The following is a 17,203-nucleotide window of genomic DNA, read 5'->3' as shown; positions in this document are numbered from 1 at the left end:
AGCCCCATAGGGTTTCCTAGGCTGTGATCTTTACAGGAGCAGACTGCCACATCTTTCTCCTGTGGAGCCAGGTGTTTAGCCACTGCCCCACCAAGACTCCTTATCTGAACAATACTGCACTGAATATGTTACCCTTTTTGTGCAACTCTGTATTTTGGCAGAATAAATTCATAGAAGCAGAATTGCTGGGTCAAAGAGCATGAACATTTAAAAGTTAACACATGTTACCAAATTACTCTTAGAAAGACTGCTCTCACTTACATGCCCACCAACAGTAGATGAGAGAATTCCTTTAATTTTTAGTATAAAGTAACATGAAAGAGTAACTCTCAGAACAGCACTTGTGCTGGATAAAAGTAGTTTCACTCGCTAAAAGCCACGCAGGAGACTGTATGTGCTTTTCTCTACTGACAAAATGGCTATTCTTTAAGTCAGGCAAAACTCTCGGAAGTAAGAGTTGCCTCAGTGTGGAGAATTCAGTAAAAGTGAAGCGTATATTTAGAAGGTCAAAGGTTTTGGCAGAGTACCCATCGCTGGTGGAAAACAGGTTAGACCTGGTAGCATGATAAACCCAGTGTAAACAAGCTAAGATGAGGTGCCAAAATACTAACAGAAGGGCATGTACCTGATTCGTTCCCCACTGCTTGGTGCCTGCAATGCCCTCAGCTCCAGCCAGCCTTACGTCTGTTTACAGCTAGAAGGAAGAATGTTCTGTCACTCTGCTCCTATACTGCTAAGTTCTCCGAGCGCCAAGAGTGGTAGGAGGTAAGAAACTGTTTAGCAAGATTCCCCGCAACTACATGCCCCTAGATTATACTTTTCCATTTCCGCGGTTTTCCTATTCCTCACTGTCGTTTCTCTCCTACCACCTCCAGTTCCAGGGTTTCACAGTCTGAGCCTGTTATCATAAAAATCTGGGAGAGATTTCAGAGACAGAGACCCAGAGCTGCTTAATTCATCATATTAAAAAGTCAGCACTCTGGTTATTTCTCACGTGTTCCATCCATCACCCTGTCTACCACTCATCTGTCTTGTCTTATTTCCTTTTTATTCAATCTTAATTAGACAGTGGAAACCCTGATGGCGTGGTGGTTAAGAGCTCTGGCTGCTAACCAAAAGGTGGGCAGATTGAATCCACAGGTGCTCCTTAGAAACCCTACGGGGCAGTTCTACTCTGTGCTATAGGGTCACTACGAGTTGGAATCAACTCGAGGGCAATGGGTTTTTGGTAATCAGACAGCAAGGTCACAGCTCAGCTATACATCTGATTCTTTTTTGAAATATACAAAAGAAAGGGAAAATGTAAACATTTCTCCTTTCTCAAAAGAAAAACACTATCAGTCTTTTTGGGGGAAAGAGAAAGGGAGCAATTTCTGTTTTGAAAGATTTTGAGTGCCCTCACAAGACCAATATACTTGAGAAACATCCTAATTCTTCTAGCTTGTATGTCTTCTGATGGGAAGCTGGACTTGATCTTAAATTTCGTCCCAGATTAGGAAAGTCGTTTCTCTGACTAGTAAATATTGCTCTGATTTTTTTCACATTAGGGCTAAGGATCAAATTTTCTCAGCAGTCTTTCCTAACAGCAGTAAGCTACCAAAGAGGCCAATCAGTGAAATGCAAGTTATTTTGCTTGAGCGGGCCACTGCAGCACTGGGCTTGGGAACAAATCTCATTTATCTGTCTACAAGCCAAGAAGTCTGATCACTGTTCCTTTTATACATACACTTTCTACAACTGCATGTGACTTGCTTTCCACATCTAAGCCGCCAACCGCAGTTTTCTATGTTAAAAAGTAGATTTAAATAGTTTTTACTGGGTGATTGAAAACCAAAACAACTTGACAGCTTTGGAATCACTACTGGTATCTGTTACTGCAGGGTTCTCTTTGTATGCAGGAGGGAAGGGGAAAAAGGGGAGGACCCCAAAACAAAAACAAACAAAATCAACATATACCCTAAACAAATAACTTCTGCCCTAAACTTAAAACTACAATTACAATTAAGGACCCAAAGAACACTTAATTTGAGAAGATCCCATTCTAGGTCATCTCTTCTGCTGCTATTGGCTCTTCCACTTACCAGATTGCTGCTTCAGCTGCTCTTTTTGGATTGCTGCAAACTGCTTGGCATCAGCCAGGGAGCCAAAAAGAGCAGCAAAGGGGTTACTTGAGATGTTGTTGTTATTCTCCTGGTCTGTCATTTCACTTGAAAGTATCCTCCATCCAGACCTGGGGGGAGGGGCTTTAGAAAAGACAGGCATTAGACAGAGACGGACAGGTAACACAACAGCTGTAGCATACCTACAGGTGTTCCTTCTCCCATCTCTCAAATACATTTTAAAAGGCTTTAGGGGTAGAACTTTCCACTCCCTGTTCCAAGATGCGAGGCATTTTTGGCGAAATGGTTACAAACCTACCAACTGGACAAGGTGGCCTGATTTGGGGGTAGCTACACACACTTGGCTGCTAACCGAAAGGTTGGCAGTTTGAACCCACCAGCTGCTCCATGGGAGAAAGATGTGGCTGTGTGCTTCCATAAAGATTTACAGCCTTGGAAGTCCAATGGTTCAATTCTACTCTGTCCTATAGGGTCACTATGAGTTGGAATCGACTCGACAACAGTGGGTTTTGTTTTGGTAAAACCAAAAGGCCTAAAAAATGTTCAGCTATACCTTTAAAAAAGTAGGTTAAAAGGAAAGAATTGTTGAAGCCAAAGAGAGATCTCACCAACCAATAAACCAAAAAAACAAACGAAAGAACACCAAACCCGTTGCTATCAAGTTGATTCTGACTCATAGTGACGTTACAGGACACAGCAGAACTGCCCCATAGGGTTACAAAGGAGCAGCTGGAGGATTCGAACTGCCAGCCTTTTGGTTAGCAGCCACAGCTCTTAAGCACTGCACCACCAGGGCTCCCATCAACTGACTGGCACTTAAAAAATAATAAAACAAGAACTACCGGATTCCCACGAATCTCTAAGCTGGAAGACTAGTTTTCATCTACCATGGGGAGGACAAAGTAGCACTTGCTCAGAATTCTGTGGCTCAGGTTATAGCCGAGAATTAGTTAGCTACATATTGATCTGGTCTATAAACTAATTTTAAGCCCACATCATAGATTTGGAATGGCGAATCAGGACAGGAGCCAGATCAGCTTTATGCTGTGGGCTTTTAATACATATCGAGCAATTATGTCTACTCCTAGGCTTAAAACTGATATTTCTCCCACTAAAAACTAAATGATCTTTGCTTAAGTCTGTATGTAACTTTCATTGTTTGATTTTTTGTATTGTTTTGTATATTTGATTTTTTACAACAATGAAGGGAGACACAAATTCCAACTGTCAGGTCCAACGTGTAACATGAAGGGGACATATACCTCAAAGGTATTTAGTGGAGCTGACAGAACCTGCACTTGCACTCTTCCGATTACATTTCCTCATTCAAGCGCCAAGTGGACTCAGTGGCATAACAGGATGAACAGACCTCCCTGAAAGGCTTTCTCCCCTTTCTGAAATTTTAAGGCCACAGCATAGAAATACAACCCTGAAAAGGGTGGGAAGAGACAAAGGGTATGAATATTGTGCTTACAAGGATGCTGAGCTGCTATAAGGACAGAAGCTTAGAAAGAGTGGGTGTGGGGGTAGAAGAGAAGGAGAGAGAAAAAAAGAACATTCAGTCTACCTTTAGTTTATTGAGGTAAGACTCCTTACAGAATCATATTAACAAAAGCTAACGTAAGCCAGAAAAGTTACCCTTATTAATTGGAGAAAGAGAGACTATAACATTTATTGACAATTCTGAGGCGTCTCCACCAGTTGCTTCACGCTCCTCTGTGGTGTTTTCTGCGTAAGAACTACTGGCTAATTAGCTGTAATGACTTAGGCAGACAGTCTAGTCTCCTCTCAGCATGGTGCTGGGCATTACTGCTTCAAGGAATTGGACTGTTAGATGTTGTACTATGTATTTTATCTTTTGCTATATACATTTTAGATGAGCTTAGTAATGCAAAAAAAAAAAAAAAGATAATCATATTTAGTGTTGGAATCAACAATCCTTATCCAACCACTGCATAAACTTAATTATTACCCCTAATTTGTGTAGAGGTGCCAAGGCTTGTCCAATTGCTAGCTGACCACCACCGTACCATCATCCGAAGGTACCTTGAAGTCCACAGAAATGCAAAAGGTGTAGTTGGCACTTATTATTTTCCATCTCCAAAACATTTTCCTCTTTTTTCACATGACACCCAACATTTTTTCTTTGGGGATCCACCCCACTCTCAGTCCATGTGTTGAGACTACCTACTAGCTCCAAGAATGGGCATATGACTCTGCTCAAGCCAAAAGGAGTACAGACTCCTCCGGGCAAAGTGACTGATTCAGAAGTGGGCGCAAGACCCTAGTAAGGCCTATCAGAGCCAATGCACACCAACTCCAGGCTTCTGGCTAAACTGACAGCAAAAGGAACTTTTTTTTTTCTGCTTGAGTTGCCAGGCTGGTAAGATATAAACTGGCCATCTTTTCACCATTTGGAGAAGGTCTGGCATAAGACTAAGTCAACAAACTCACAGAAAAACAGAGCTGAGAGAAGTAACAACAACAAAAAAAGTATTTTAGACTTTTTAGTTATAATAGCCAATAAAATTCCCCTATATTGTGTAAGCTTGAGCCCTGGTGGCACAGTGGTTAAGAGGTACAGCTGATAACTAAAAGGTCAGCAGTTCGAATCTACTAGGTGCCCCACGGAAAACCTATTGGGACAGTTCTGCCCTGTCCTGTAGGGTCACTATGAGTTGGAATTGACCAGACAGCAATGGGTTTAGTTTTTTTTTTTTTGTATATTGTGTAAGCTAGGTTGAATTAAAAAAAAAAAACACCACAATTTAAAAGAGTCAGATTAATACAAAGGGGATACATTATCTGCACCACCTATGCAGAAGGAAGTAAACTGAAAGCCAGGAATATAGAACATATGATGCAGAAAGGCTCTTAAGACTATCAAGAGAGATGGAAAGAGGATTTATCATCATAATTGCATGAGTTCCTTCTTTCAAAATACTATACTATCATACTATAAAATGAAACTAGATTTCCATTATACTTTATCGATACATTTTAGTAGGATTCATAACCTTCTACATTGTATGATTAATGTAGATCTTCTACTTTGTTAGACTATAAGCTCTTTGAGTATAGGTTCATATCTGATTATTCTTTCTATTCTTCTGTGCCTGGCATTATACATCACAATCATGAAATCTAATTAAATATTTACTGATTGACCCAATCTCACATGTAATTACTCCTGACTTCCTCATAATTAACAGCAGCACCTATGATCCTACTTGAAGATAAGGGCTTTACTATTTGTCTTGGATTGCAGTGGAAAGCCAATCTACAGAGCCAGACAATGTGGCTCTTTTGGATTTCAGCATGTGTAGAATAAGAGAAAAGTAAACAAATCTCTTCTGTCTGTGGAAAAAAAAAAACACCTTTGTGGAGACGCCAGTTTAGAGCTGTTCAGTGGTCTTACAGATATAAATTAGAGTACACAGATATCACCCACCCCAAAAGAAAGATCTGATAAAACAAAACCTTGATTTTTTTTTTAAATACTCAATAGTCACTGGGGATTTATAATCTATTTTTAACTGTCATACAGAGATATAGCACTATCCTGTTGTCAGCCTTTGGGGTGGTACTCAACTACCAATACTTAGAAACTTTCGAATTTAATTATTTTTGAGTATGTCCCGCTTGAAAACAAGTTTCTCTCTGATACACCCACCACTACGAGCTACATCTAAAATAACTGTCTTCCTCCAGTTCTACAAAATCCTCTCACCCTCTCATGATTCAATCTTTTGTTTACGGACAGTACTAACTCCTTAAGTGTCATTATCAGCTCTTAAAGGGATGAACACATAAATACTTTAACATCAGACTCGATATTTCTAAACAGAAATATCTGGAATACTTCATACAACTGGCATTGGTAAAATCAAGCTCTATTAAATCATACTCCATAAACACCTCTGTCCTGGAGGGTGATGCATGTATCAAACCAAAACAGAAATAAAAAAATGGTTTTGCTGTTATATGTTCCATCCAATAATCCTTTCAAGCCATGTTTATGAGGCCACAGACCTTTCAATACATCAGCAAACTAGAAGGGACTCTCAAGTCAAAAAGAGAGCAGCATTCCTTGTTGAGCTCCATTTTATCTCCGATAGGCTCCCACGTGGGACCAAAACAGTTCATGACAGCGAAAAACTGATCCCAAGGGGAAGACTCATCAAAATATAAGTTCCTGGGCTTTGATTACTCAATTTTAGAAGTGTCTTCTAAATCCAACTGCTGAGGGAGGATGAAGCAGGGTGCCAGGAGGGTTTGAGGTTTTGATCACTCGCCTTAAGAAATGTCAACACCCTGCCATACGCATTCAGCTGGCTTAATTTCCGGCTCGTGCTTAACTTCATCTTCTTTGGCATCTGACTATCTGCTGTTTACCCTTTATATTTTGTCCCTCCAGGTTCCATAAGAGATACGGGGTAGGGAGGGAGACCCGCCTGCCCGGTACACGTTCTAGAGAAAGGAAATCAAAACGTAATGCAAGGCGAGTATTCCAGCCTTTTCTACGAAGGGCATGGCAAAGAGGGGGAAAGAAATGTGCACAGAGACACCAAAAGCTGCAGCACTGTAAAGGGTCTCAAATCAGACAGGATCGAAGCTCATGAAGCAGAGGGTCATAGGTCAGGAAAGCAGAGCAGAAGGAATTTGGAGGAGGTAAAAGTGTAGAGGCCTGGACAGGCATTCGACTAGGGGTTAAAAAGCTCACGGCAGACCTTCGATTCCCTCCCCGCAAGCAATTTTCTTTCTTACCAGAGCCTGAAGGGCCAGCAGCGACGACACAACTGACTTCCAGCGGCCGAAGGGGGTCCCACTTCCGACTCAGGTCGGCAACCGGAGCTTACGTCATCTGTAGGGGCCTGCGCTTGTTTAATCTCCTCTACGCGCCGGAAGCAGGTTGTGTCGCTGCGCACCGGTAGCGGGCGCGCAAACATCCCCACAACGCATGCGCTGGCTTAGTTGGTGCCGGCTGGGGGCGCGGCGGAAGTGGCAGGAAGTGACCGTGGGGTTGAGGTTCGGGCGGAGATCCGACGGGGTGGGTTGGAGGTTAGTGGAATTTGAGGCAGGGTGTTGGAAACCGGTCCTTAGTATGGTCTGCCGCGTTAGTGGTCCCCTGCTTTCTATTTTCCCCGCCAGTCTTATGCTTGTTTGAGTAGTCTTTGTAGATAATAAGTTATCGTTTGTTGAATTTTCAGTTTTCTTAACAGCAAAGTGTAGACAGTATGCATCCTACAAGGTTATGAGGTACAAAAAGGCAATGGAAGCATACTTTTCAAGTATTAGAAGCGCTACGCAATGGGAATTTTGTATTTTCATTTTTTTTTTATTCAGGTATTTGAGTGCCTACCCTGTCCTAGGCACTACTGGTCCAAAAGAGCTTTGTAATACTGGTGTGAAGTCTTCCTGGAGTTTGCAGTCTGGTAAGGGTGGGGTGGCAGCATAGCTTGTAAAATCAATGGACACAAAATGTATTATCCAACAAATAGCTCTGGAATAACTGGATAAATCTGTGGTTTAAAAGTTGGTCAGTGTGTTAGGATTTACAATAAAGTTCCAGAAAGATCAAAGATTTAAATGTATAAAATGAAACCATGAAAATGCTAATGAATTCATGGGAAAACTTCTTGAAAAGAATAATCTTAAAATGGAGAAGACTGTAAATATGAAACATAACCTAGAAGCCATAAAAGAAAAGATAAGTGAATTCTACTACTTAAAAATATTTTTTAAAATGTGCATGGAAAACCAATCATAAGCAAACTAAAAAATAACAAAATTAGAAAAACACTTGCAGCTGTTATCACAGACAAAAGACATGGTTTTCCAAAATACAAAGGAGTGTTGCAAGCCAAGACGAAAAAGACCAATATGAGCGAATATTTCATGAAAATGAAAAACAAATGGCTCACTCCCATTTTTAATAAGAAAAATGCAAATTAAAACTACGCTGAGATGACATTTTTAACTTATATTGGCAAAGTTTTAAAAGTTTAATAATATACTTGGAAAGGTTGAGTAATAGGCACTCTTGTCTATTGGTGGGAGTATGTATTGATACAACCTCTGTGGAGTTCCATTTTGTCAATATTTAGTAAAATTACAAGTGCAAATACATTATGGCCCAGTAATTTCATTTATTTGTATTTCTGTTACAAAATGGTCTTAATCATGTTCAAAATGACATTTATTGCTAGAGATAGAGAAGAAGACATGGAGAAGACATGGGAGAAAATCTATGTGAACTGAGTTCAGCAAATATTTCTTAGAGATGATATCAAAAGCACAATCCAAAAAAATAAGATATTGATCGAATGGACTTAACAAAATTCAGAACTTTTGCACTTCATAAGACATTATTAAGAAAATGAAAGACAAGTCACAGATTGGGGGAAAATATTTGCAAATTATGTATCTGATAAAGGACTTGTATTCAGAAAATGTAAAGAACTTCTGCAACTCAGTAGTAAGAAGACAAACAACCCAATTAAAAAAAATGCACAAAAGATTTGAATAGACATCTCGCCAAAGAAGATATCTGAGTGGCAAATAAGCACTTGAAGAGATTTTCAACATCATTAGTCATTTAAAAAAAAAAAAGCAAATTAAAACTATAATGAGATACCATTTTTCATCCACTAAAAGAAAAGCAAAAGCAAAACCAAACCAGCTGCTGTCGAGTTGACTCTAACTGGCGAGGACCCCGTTTGTGTCAGAGTAGAACTGTGTCCCATAAGGTTTTCAACGGCTGAATTTTTGCAAGTGGATCTCCAGGCCTTTCTTTTGAGGTCCTCTGGGTGGACTTGAATCTCCAACCTTTTGGTTAGCAGCTCAGTTCATTAACCATCTGCACCGCCCAGGGACTCCGTTACAGCCAATAGAAAGGCTATGATAAAAAAGACAAACTAATAAATATTGGTGAGGATGTGGGGAAACAGGAACCCTCATCCATTGCTGGTGAGACTTTGGAAAACAGCTTTTTAAAAAAAGCTAAACATAAATTTACCATATGACTGGTATCTACCCTAGAGAAATAAAAACATAGGTCCACACAAAGACTTGCAGGAGAAAGTTCGTAGCAGCATTATTCATGACTAAAAAATGGAAACAACTCAAACGTCCATCAATGGGTGAATGGATAAACAAAACGTGCTGTATTCATAGAATGAATACTATTCATCAGTAAAAAGAAACAAAATACTGATACGTGATACAATATAGATGAACCTTGAAGCCATTATGCTAAGTGAAAAAAGCTAGATACAAAAGACCTCACATTATGTAATTCCATTTATATGAAATGTCCAGAAAAGGCAAATCTAAAGAGACAGAAAATAGTGGTTGCTTGGGGCTGGGGGTGGAAACAGGGAGTAACTGCAGAGAGCACAAAAGATCTTAAGAGGGTGATGGAAATGTTTTAAAATTGGATTATGATGATGGCTGTACAACTGGGTAAATTTACTAAAAATCACAGTAAATAGGAGAAATCACTTAAAATGAATCAATTTTATGGCATGTAAGTTATATCTCAATAAAATTGTTTAAAAAAATGACATTTATACAATGTTTGTCATTGTTGTAAGGGCAAAAGATTGAACCCAACTTAAATGTCCATGAGCAGATAATTCAATCCATTGCTATTGAGTTCATTCCGAATCTCAGTGACTCTACTGGACAGAGAGGAAATGCCCGACTGGGTTTCCAAAACTGTAAACTTTACGGGAATAGACTGCCACATCTTTCTCCCATGGAGTAGCTAGTGGGTTTGAACTGCCGACCTTTTGCTTAGCAGCCAAGCTGTTAACCGTTGCACCACCAGGGCTCCACTTTCCACCAGTAGAAGACTAGTTAAATAAATTATAGTGTATCTGTGCAATGTGGCTGGAAAAAAAAAAAGCTTTTTAATACTGATGTGAAGTAATATTCAGGTTTTATTAAATGAAAAGTACAAGATGTATAGCACGATACCATTTGTGTAGGAAATGGGGCAGGGGGAGGAATGTATACTTCAGAATTTGCTTGTATGTGCTTAGAATACCTCCTAAAGGGTATCTAAGAAGCTAGTTATATTATTTGCTTCTGGAGAGGGCAACTGGATGGCTGGGGGAGGGAGGTGGATGGTGGCTTTTCACTGCATATTTTAAACCATGTAAATTACGTACAAAAACGCTACGTAAAAACTAAAACCTAAAAAAATTCTATGCAAATAAAAAAAAAAAAAACGGGATTATTTAAGCTTTTTCATTTTTCTTTTACTGAAGAATTATTTCCCAATAGGTGGCGCTCCTGAAACACCTCATATATTTTTATCTGCCTAAAAATCTGCTTATCTTATTTTGAGAAAAACCCAAGCCAAGTTTGTTCTAATGATCTTTCTTCTTCATTTGGTACCTCTGGGAGACCGTAAGTCTAGATTTAGGGCTGAAAGTCTCTCTGCTAAGAGTTCTCCAAAATATATTGCTTTGATGCTGAGAAGTGAATAGAAGAGATAACGCCTGGACTGAAAAGAAAAAAAAAAAATAGCAATTGGTTCAGAAAACCAAATAATGCTTGTGGCTTTGTCTTCTTGATTAAAATTTCTGGTTGACTGATTGAAAGGTTGATGTGGGTCAGTGGTTCTCAACCACGGGCAGTTTTGCCCAGTAGGAGGCACTTGGCAATGTCTGGGGACATTCTTGGTTGTCATGAATGAGGGGTGCTACCGACGTGTAGTGGATTCAGATGAGGAATGCTGCTAAACACCCTACAGTGCACAGGACAGCCGCCCACCCCGAAGTGCTATCTAGCTCGAAATGTCAATAGTGCAGATGCTGAGAAACCCTGATACAGGTTAACATTAATACTCAGCATCTCCCTTGCTTTAGGCCCTGCTCTAAGAGGATTACATACACACACAGCATTCACATTTTCTTAGGCAAAGAAAATCAATACTGGCCCAATGCCTTAAAAAAAAAAGGCCTCTATGATCAGTCTTACCCCACAGTCTGATCCTTACAGTGCTTGGGGCGGGCAGATAGCGTTGGCAGCAATTGGGAGGGCAGGTAATGCCAAGGTAATTTCTTAGAATTGGTGTTTGAAGGACACACCTACTCTGAGTCCTGATCTCAGTTCTTCCTGAGTTGGTTTCCTTGAAGGTGGCTGTATTGGTCATCTTCTCGATCCTTGAGGGGCTAAAAAGGATGCACAATCATAAGTCTGTTTTTCTCCATCCTGTTAATTAATTTGATACATGTTTATTGAGTGCTTTTTATGTGCAAGGGTTTGGACTGGGTGCTTCACGGCCCTGGGGGCAGAGAAAGGGCAAGGAGATGGAGGCTCTGGATACAGTTCCTTGTGTCTTTGTCAGTATGTTCTTCAGCTTTTCTCACTGGGTCCTGACCTCAGTCTCTCTCAACTCTTATCTTTATTTCATTCATTTACCCAAAGGGATAGTTATCCCATCATCTGGTGTGCCTTAAGCAGTTCCTTATCTGTATCCCAAACCAAAAGCCTTCAACCCATGAGTTGAATATGACTCGCAGGAACCCTATAGGACAGAGTAGAAATGCCCCATAGGGTTTTCAAGGCTGGAGTCTTTATGCAAGCAGACTGCCACATCTTTCTCCCACAGAATGGCCGGTGGGTTCAAACCACTGACCTTTTGGTTAGCAGCCAAGTACTGTAATCGCTGTACGGCCATGACGGCTCCTTTTATCTGTAGAGTATCTTCCAAATGACTTGCCCCCAAATCCAGAAGTTTTACCCCCTCTGATTGAAGCAATATCTCTTTGATTCATAATTCCCTTACCTGGTAGAGCTGATCATTGGGCAATAGAGTCTGCTTGTCTGAAGCTGTACAAAGAACAAAACACACAAAAGAGAATGGATAATAAATTGGGTTACAAAACAGCAATAAGAATTAGTAAACAACACCTACACACAACAATATAGATAAGTCTCACAAGCATATTGTTGAATGAAAGAAACCATACACAGAAGTACTTACTCTACAAGTCTATATAAAGAACAAAAACAGGCAAAATTAATCCATGTTAGAAGTCGGAATAGTGCTTAGTTTTAGGAATAGGTAGTGACTGGAAGTGACCACAAGGGGGGGCTTCTAGAGTGTTGGTAACATTCTTGGACTGGGTGCTGAATTGATGGGTGTGTGTGTGTGTGTGTGTGTGTGTTAAATTTTTTGATCTGTAGGCTGTGATTTATCCACTTTTCTGCACGTATGTTTCACTTTGATAAAAAGTTTTTAACAACACGAGGGCAAGTCCGAGGAAGGCAGATCTGAAGACAGGCAAATATGCTGTGATAGTCCCAGGCATCCTTTCCTCCTGCCACACAAAGGGCCTCACCCGACTGTGCACATTAGCCTCACATGCCAACTGAGTCTCTTCTATTTGGTCTCTTTTGGTAGGAAGGGGGCTGAGGGTCCCAGGTGGTCACATCTTTCATCTAAGAACATTCTTTTACCTCGTGACTGACGAACTCCATCCTGCCCAGCAATGAAGTAAACCCCAAGAGCGAGGAAGAAAATGCTGATGATTTCAGCAAAGATAAAGCCGGTTACTGTGGCTGCGTTTAGTTCAATGCAGTTCTGACACACTGTGGGAAAAGGCAGGGAAAGGCCTCCTTCAGGCTGGGAAAGTTGCTTTGCCTGAATCTTTTTCTCCTGCCTACCAGCTATACTGCGTCTGTCTAGGACTGCAGGCTTCTCCTTCTGTAGGTGATATGGCAACAGAATTGCTTGAGAATACCCTTAGACTAAGAACGCTATGTTTCTTGATGTTTCTCAGTGTCCCTGGAGTCCTGGGGAAACCCATGTAACCTCACTGAAACTATACAGGCTGGGAGAAAAGCCAGATGCCCTTCTCCATGCTCAGCTGCCCTCCACGCCACACTGCTAAGCACCGTGCAGTTATTGCCCTCATTCACCTCCCCCCACATGCAGATTACAAAAGAAGATAAGCTGCTCCAATCCGTGGGGCCCACCCAAAAGTAAGCCAGGTTTTACAGAAAGAACTGGCTATGCTGGGATAACTGTCTTGTCACATTCAAAGGAAGGCAAGGTGAGATTAAGACAACTGGCTGGTATATCATTGCTTAGCGTCCATTTCCACCCTCACCCCAGACAGGAAGCTCACCAGAACAACAAGTACTGCTTAATTTCGCAACCAACCAATGAACAAATCAAAGGGTATTACGTACTTCTAAAATACACTAGGAGATGTTCTGAAGTGCTGTTTTGTCCTTGGCACCAGTACGTCCCTTGAGGGTCCTTGGTAGCACTTCCCAGATTCCATGTTTTAGATGTATTTAAGGTGTTTATTTCCTTGTCATCTTTAAACCATTTGACATGTTCATCTGCCAAGTTACAAGTCAAAAGTACTGAGCCATCTTCTCGACTGTCATCCACTTTTAGCAAATATTCTCCTAAAAAGGGAAAAGCCATGGTTCTGGTCTGGATCTTGACTCTGGTATTCTCCCTGCCACAAGTACCAGGAGAAGACCACTAAAGCAGTACTGTTCAAACTTTAATGTAAACTTGAGTCATATGGGCATTTGTTAAAAATTTAGATTCTATTCAGTAGTTCTGAGATTTCTGACATGCTCATGGGTGAGGCCTATGCTGTTGGTTCATGGATCACATTTTGGGTACTGCCTAGCTACTAAGGTCCTGTTTCTCCTGCAAGAATTAGACCATTAATTGCTTAACTATTGGAAAGCTGCCTAGAACAGGTCATGGCTGGCCAGTGATTTGGTTGGTAATGGAGAGGCCGGCTATCCAACCCTACCCCCATCATCCCATCCCTCTTAAATTGTTGGCTTTTGTAGGACTACTGTTGTAGGAAGCCACATTTCTGTGAATTTTCTCAGTGTTTGATCATAAAAAGAAGGTATTTCCCCTACCTTGTTTCAACTCGACCATAGTACCTGTAGAGACAGATGAGAGGGAGAGGATCAGCTGGTATGGAATTGTCCAGACGCCCTGTGATATCATTCTCATCATCAGTTAAGGCCAAGACCAGAGAGGACAGTATCTATACCTACTTCCTGGATCATTGCCTAAACTACCAAATTGGATTCAGGGTATTGCCTGCATAGTCCATAATACTCTGCTCCTTCAGCAGGAAAAGCCCTGGTAAGGAGTGGGTCTGTACTAGCCAAAGAATTCAGACTTTTTAATGCTGAGTTACTTCTAAACTCTTCGGCCTTGGTGATTCATTTCATATGGAAACCCTAGATGTCCCAGGGGAGTTAGCTATCCAATAGCCCTCAAATCTGTCTCAAAGCTCAGAGTAGTAGAGTTGTATGTTAGATGTATTACAGAGACTTACCATCGGAGTAGTTCAATCCAAACATTCACTGAGTATTATTTATGTGCCTGGCACGGTTAAACATTGTGAAAGAAAAAGGCAATAATATAAGGAACCAGTCACTGTTTCCAGAGAGTTTACGATGAAGTGAAAAAACAAATTATATATAATTAATAGAACTGGTAAATGCTCTTTTAGTACCTATTATAAATGCATATGAATGGAAGAAGAATCTATTAAACTATTAATTTTGCCCAAGGGTGGAGGGTCAGAGAAGGCTTAAATTGAGGTGGCGACATTTGGCTTGGCTTGAAGAATGAGTAGAAGGAATTCACCAGAAAGAGAAAGGCATTCTGGGTAGAAAGAATAGCTGAACAAGGAAACATATTTGGAAAAGTACATGGTAGAGGTAGAGCTTGTGATGGGGAGAGGTGAGGCACTCGCCTCCTTCTTCTAGCTCTTTGATCATTACTTTGCTTCTTTCTTGAGATCATTTTTTATGTAATTGTCCCTTCAAGGTTGGTGTCCTCACAGTTCTATCCTCAGCTCTCTCTTTCTCACATATCACACAGTACTTGTGTGATTTTAACAACATTCATGGTTTTGGCTACCCCTTAATATGTGGAGGGAAGCCCTGGTGGTGTAGTAGTTAAGTGCTACGGCTGCTAACCGAAGGTCAGCAGTTCAAATCCACCATACACTCCTTGGAAACTCTATGGGACAGCTCTACCCTGTCCCACAGGGTCGTTATGAATTGGAATTGACTTGACGGCAATAGGTTGAATGTGTGGAGAACCATCTCTAGTCCAGACTCCAGGCTTCAGCCTCATTAATCCATTTCCTGTTGAATATATACCTACAGGCACCTCACACCAGTCTGGTAACACTGAACTTATCTGTCCCATTAGACAGTGAGCTCCTTAGGGTAGATATTTTTTATTCATTTTTATATCATCCTGTCTATCACATAGTAGAACCTCAGCCATATTTGTTGACCAACTGACCAGCCGAGTGATCTTTATAGATCTCCTCCTAACCCCAGCTATGAGCTAGAGAACACGTACCTTTTCCTTTCGGGTTCCTGGCCTGTGCCCTTTTGGGTTACATTCAAGCCTAAGATGGCGGCAGCAGAGTCCTCTCTCTAGCGAGTTAAGGCTCCTGTTTTGATCTCTCAGAGACTAGGACCCCAGCTCTCTGAGGAAGCACTGCTTCTTTCTAGCAGGGAACAGTAGCAGGCTTCATTTTCACCCTTGGTTTTTGAACTTTAGGGTAACAGCTGAGGTAGGTTTGAGGCTAGGGATCGCGATATTCCTGCCCCTCCCTTGGTTTCTTCCCTTGAGCCCTTCCCTAGGCTTCCAGAACCCTCCTGAGGTCCCTTACCTTGAAGAAGAATGATAGCCAGTGTGAGGCTGGCCAGACCCTTCCCCTGCTCCATCTCAGTCTTGCTCTTCCCTGCAAAAGCACTGAGCAACCCTTAGTTAGCAGTCCTCTGGCCTGTGTAGCAGTTAGCCTGGCTCCGCCCAGCACCCTTCAGGCTGGGGCCCCTGCAAGAACCCAGAGCCTCCTCTCTCTGCTTCAAGCGTGGGAGGCAGGGTCTGAGCAGAGCTGCAGGTGCAGATGTCTCTTGCTTTTCCGTTAAGGCTGCTCGGGGTATGGATGGAGTAGAAGGTGGGAGGTGGTGGGAGGGGTAGGGAGAAAGTGCTGCCATCTCAGAGATTGGGCTTTCACAGAGCCATCTTGGGAGCTGATCCTGAGCCCCTTTCTTCCTGTGGGAGAGAAATTTTCCTGTTGCCAGTTGTTACTAGAACTAATGAATTTAGGCATGGCCCTTAGGTGCTAGGGACTGCAGCTCTGAACGCAAAGCCACCTCAGCCCAGGTCTTCATTCAGGGGTTTTGGAGATTTCTTCTGAGATGAGATCATCAAAGTGGTGCCTGCCTGGAAGGGCATAGGTGGGATGATTTCCACAAGACAGGCCAGCATATGCCCAGGGCCGGGCCTGGACTGACTCTCCAGGGCCTCAGGGCCCTGTCTCCTTCAGTCACTCATTCGGTCAATCAATCAAAAAGTGCTTACAGAGTCCTCATGTTGTACGAGGCATAAGCTAGGTGTTGAGAATACAGCAGTGAACAAGAAAGACATTATCCCTGCCCTCAGGTAAATTATAGCTTGATTAGGGCAGGTAGAGTTTCAGATGCCCACAGGCCATAGGGGAAAAGTCTCTGTTTTCTGGGGAGGCTCAATCCTGCCTGTGAATCAATGATATTGTTATTAAAACTCCCTCTTACCGAGCCTATATGACGTGGCAGGCATCATGCAAACATTTTGTTTGAATCCTTATGATAATACTGAGGGAAATAGGCTCTGAAAAGTTACACGGCAGGCCCAGGCCCCACCAAAAAATATCCACACCAGTTGCTGTTGAATGGCTTCTGACTCATGGCGACCCCATGCGTGTCAGAGTAGAGCTGTGCTCCACGGATTTCTCAACGGCTGGAGTTTTGGAAGTAGATCACCAGGCCTTCCTTCTGAGGCACTGCTGGGTGGATTTGAACTGCCAGTCTTTCGGTTAGCAGCCGAGTACATTAACTGTTTGCACCGCCCAGTGACTCCACCCACTCTCCACATGTAAGTAGTACTGGAGCCAGAATTCAAATCTCTGGCCGGGTGGCTCTAAGGTCCAACCTTCCCCCGGAAAGAAACTGCTTTGTCTGGTGTCCCAGGCTGCCCAGTGAAGGACCCTGAGGAAAGATCAGGGACAGGAGGA

The 17,203-nt window shown here is 41.9% G+C and overlaps 2 protein-coding genes across 4 annotated transcripts in view; both read right to left on the bottom strand.

Annotated features, from left to right (window-relative positions):
* UBE4A (ubiquitination factor E4A) overlaps positions 1-6,996 on the bottom strand; it is a 31,654-nt gene extending 24,658 nt beyond the window's left edge. The window contains exons 1-2 of one of the 2 annotated variants that reach the window (XM_049856769.1): positions 6,888-6,996; positions 2,082-2,243 (exon numbers count right to left, since the gene is read on the bottom strand). In XM_049856769.1, coding sequence (XP_049712726.1) covers positions 2,082-2,202 — 121 coding nt within the window. In that variant the 5' untranslated portion in view covers positions 2,203-2,243; positions 6,888-6,996. Of the gene's footprint in view, positions 1-2,081; positions 2,244-3,382; positions 3,566-6,887 lie in introns of those variants that run through there. The other variant, XM_049856770.1, reaches the window with a different exon arrangement.
* A 1,259-nt stretch (positions 6,997-8,255) lies between these two features.
* Positions 8,256-15,998, bottom strand: LOC126061163 (T-cell surface glycoprotein CD3 gamma chain). 2 transcript variants are annotated; one of them, XM_049857495.1, is made up of 7 exons: positions 15,818-15,998; positions 14,031-14,054; positions 13,329-13,553; positions 12,594-12,725; positions 11,920-11,963; positions 11,223-11,302; positions 8,256-9,018 (listed from the first exon to the last, which is right to left on the bottom strand). In XM_049857495.1, exons 1-6 carry the CDS (start codon positions 15,870-15,872, stop codon positions 11,237-11,239), a joined length of 546 nt encoding a protein of 181 aa, XP_049713452.1. In that variant the 5' UTR covers positions 15,873-15,998; the 3' UTR covers positions 8,256-9,018; positions 11,223-11,236. The 2 variants fall into 2 exon arrangements, with proteins under 2 accessions (XP_049713452.1, XP_049713451.1); XM_049857494.1 differs by having other exon boundaries at positions 11,219-11,302; positions 15,818-15,996.
* Positions 15,999-17,203: the final 1,205 nt, after the last annotated feature.

This window comes from Elephas maximus, chromosome 17, assembly GCF_024166365.1.
Source record: "Elephas maximus indicus isolate mEleMax1 chromosome 17, mEleMax1 primary haplotype, whole genome shotgun sequence".
Classification (NCBI taxonomy): domain Eukaryota; kingdom Metazoa; phylum Chordata; class Mammalia; order Proboscidea; family Elephantidae; genus Elephas; species Elephas maximus.
Note: the sequence above shows the minus strand (reverse complement) of the source record. Positions and strands in the feature narration are given on the sequence as shown.

Excerpts from the sequence above, each read along its gene's own strand:
- LOC126061163 (XM_049857495.1), bottom strand. The coding sequence starts at position 15,872 with ATGGAGCAGGGGAAGGGTCTGGCCAGCCTCACACTGGCTATCATTCTT. Across the intron at positions 13,554-14,030 it reads TATGGTCGAGTTGAAACAAG|GAGAATATTTGCTAAAAGTG; the intron begins GTAGGGGAAATA and ends TTCCCTTTTTAG. Across the intron at positions 12,726-13,328 it reads TCTCCTAGTGTATTTTAGAA|TGTGTCAGAACTGCATTGAA; the intron begins GTACGTAATACC and ends CTTTTCCCACAG.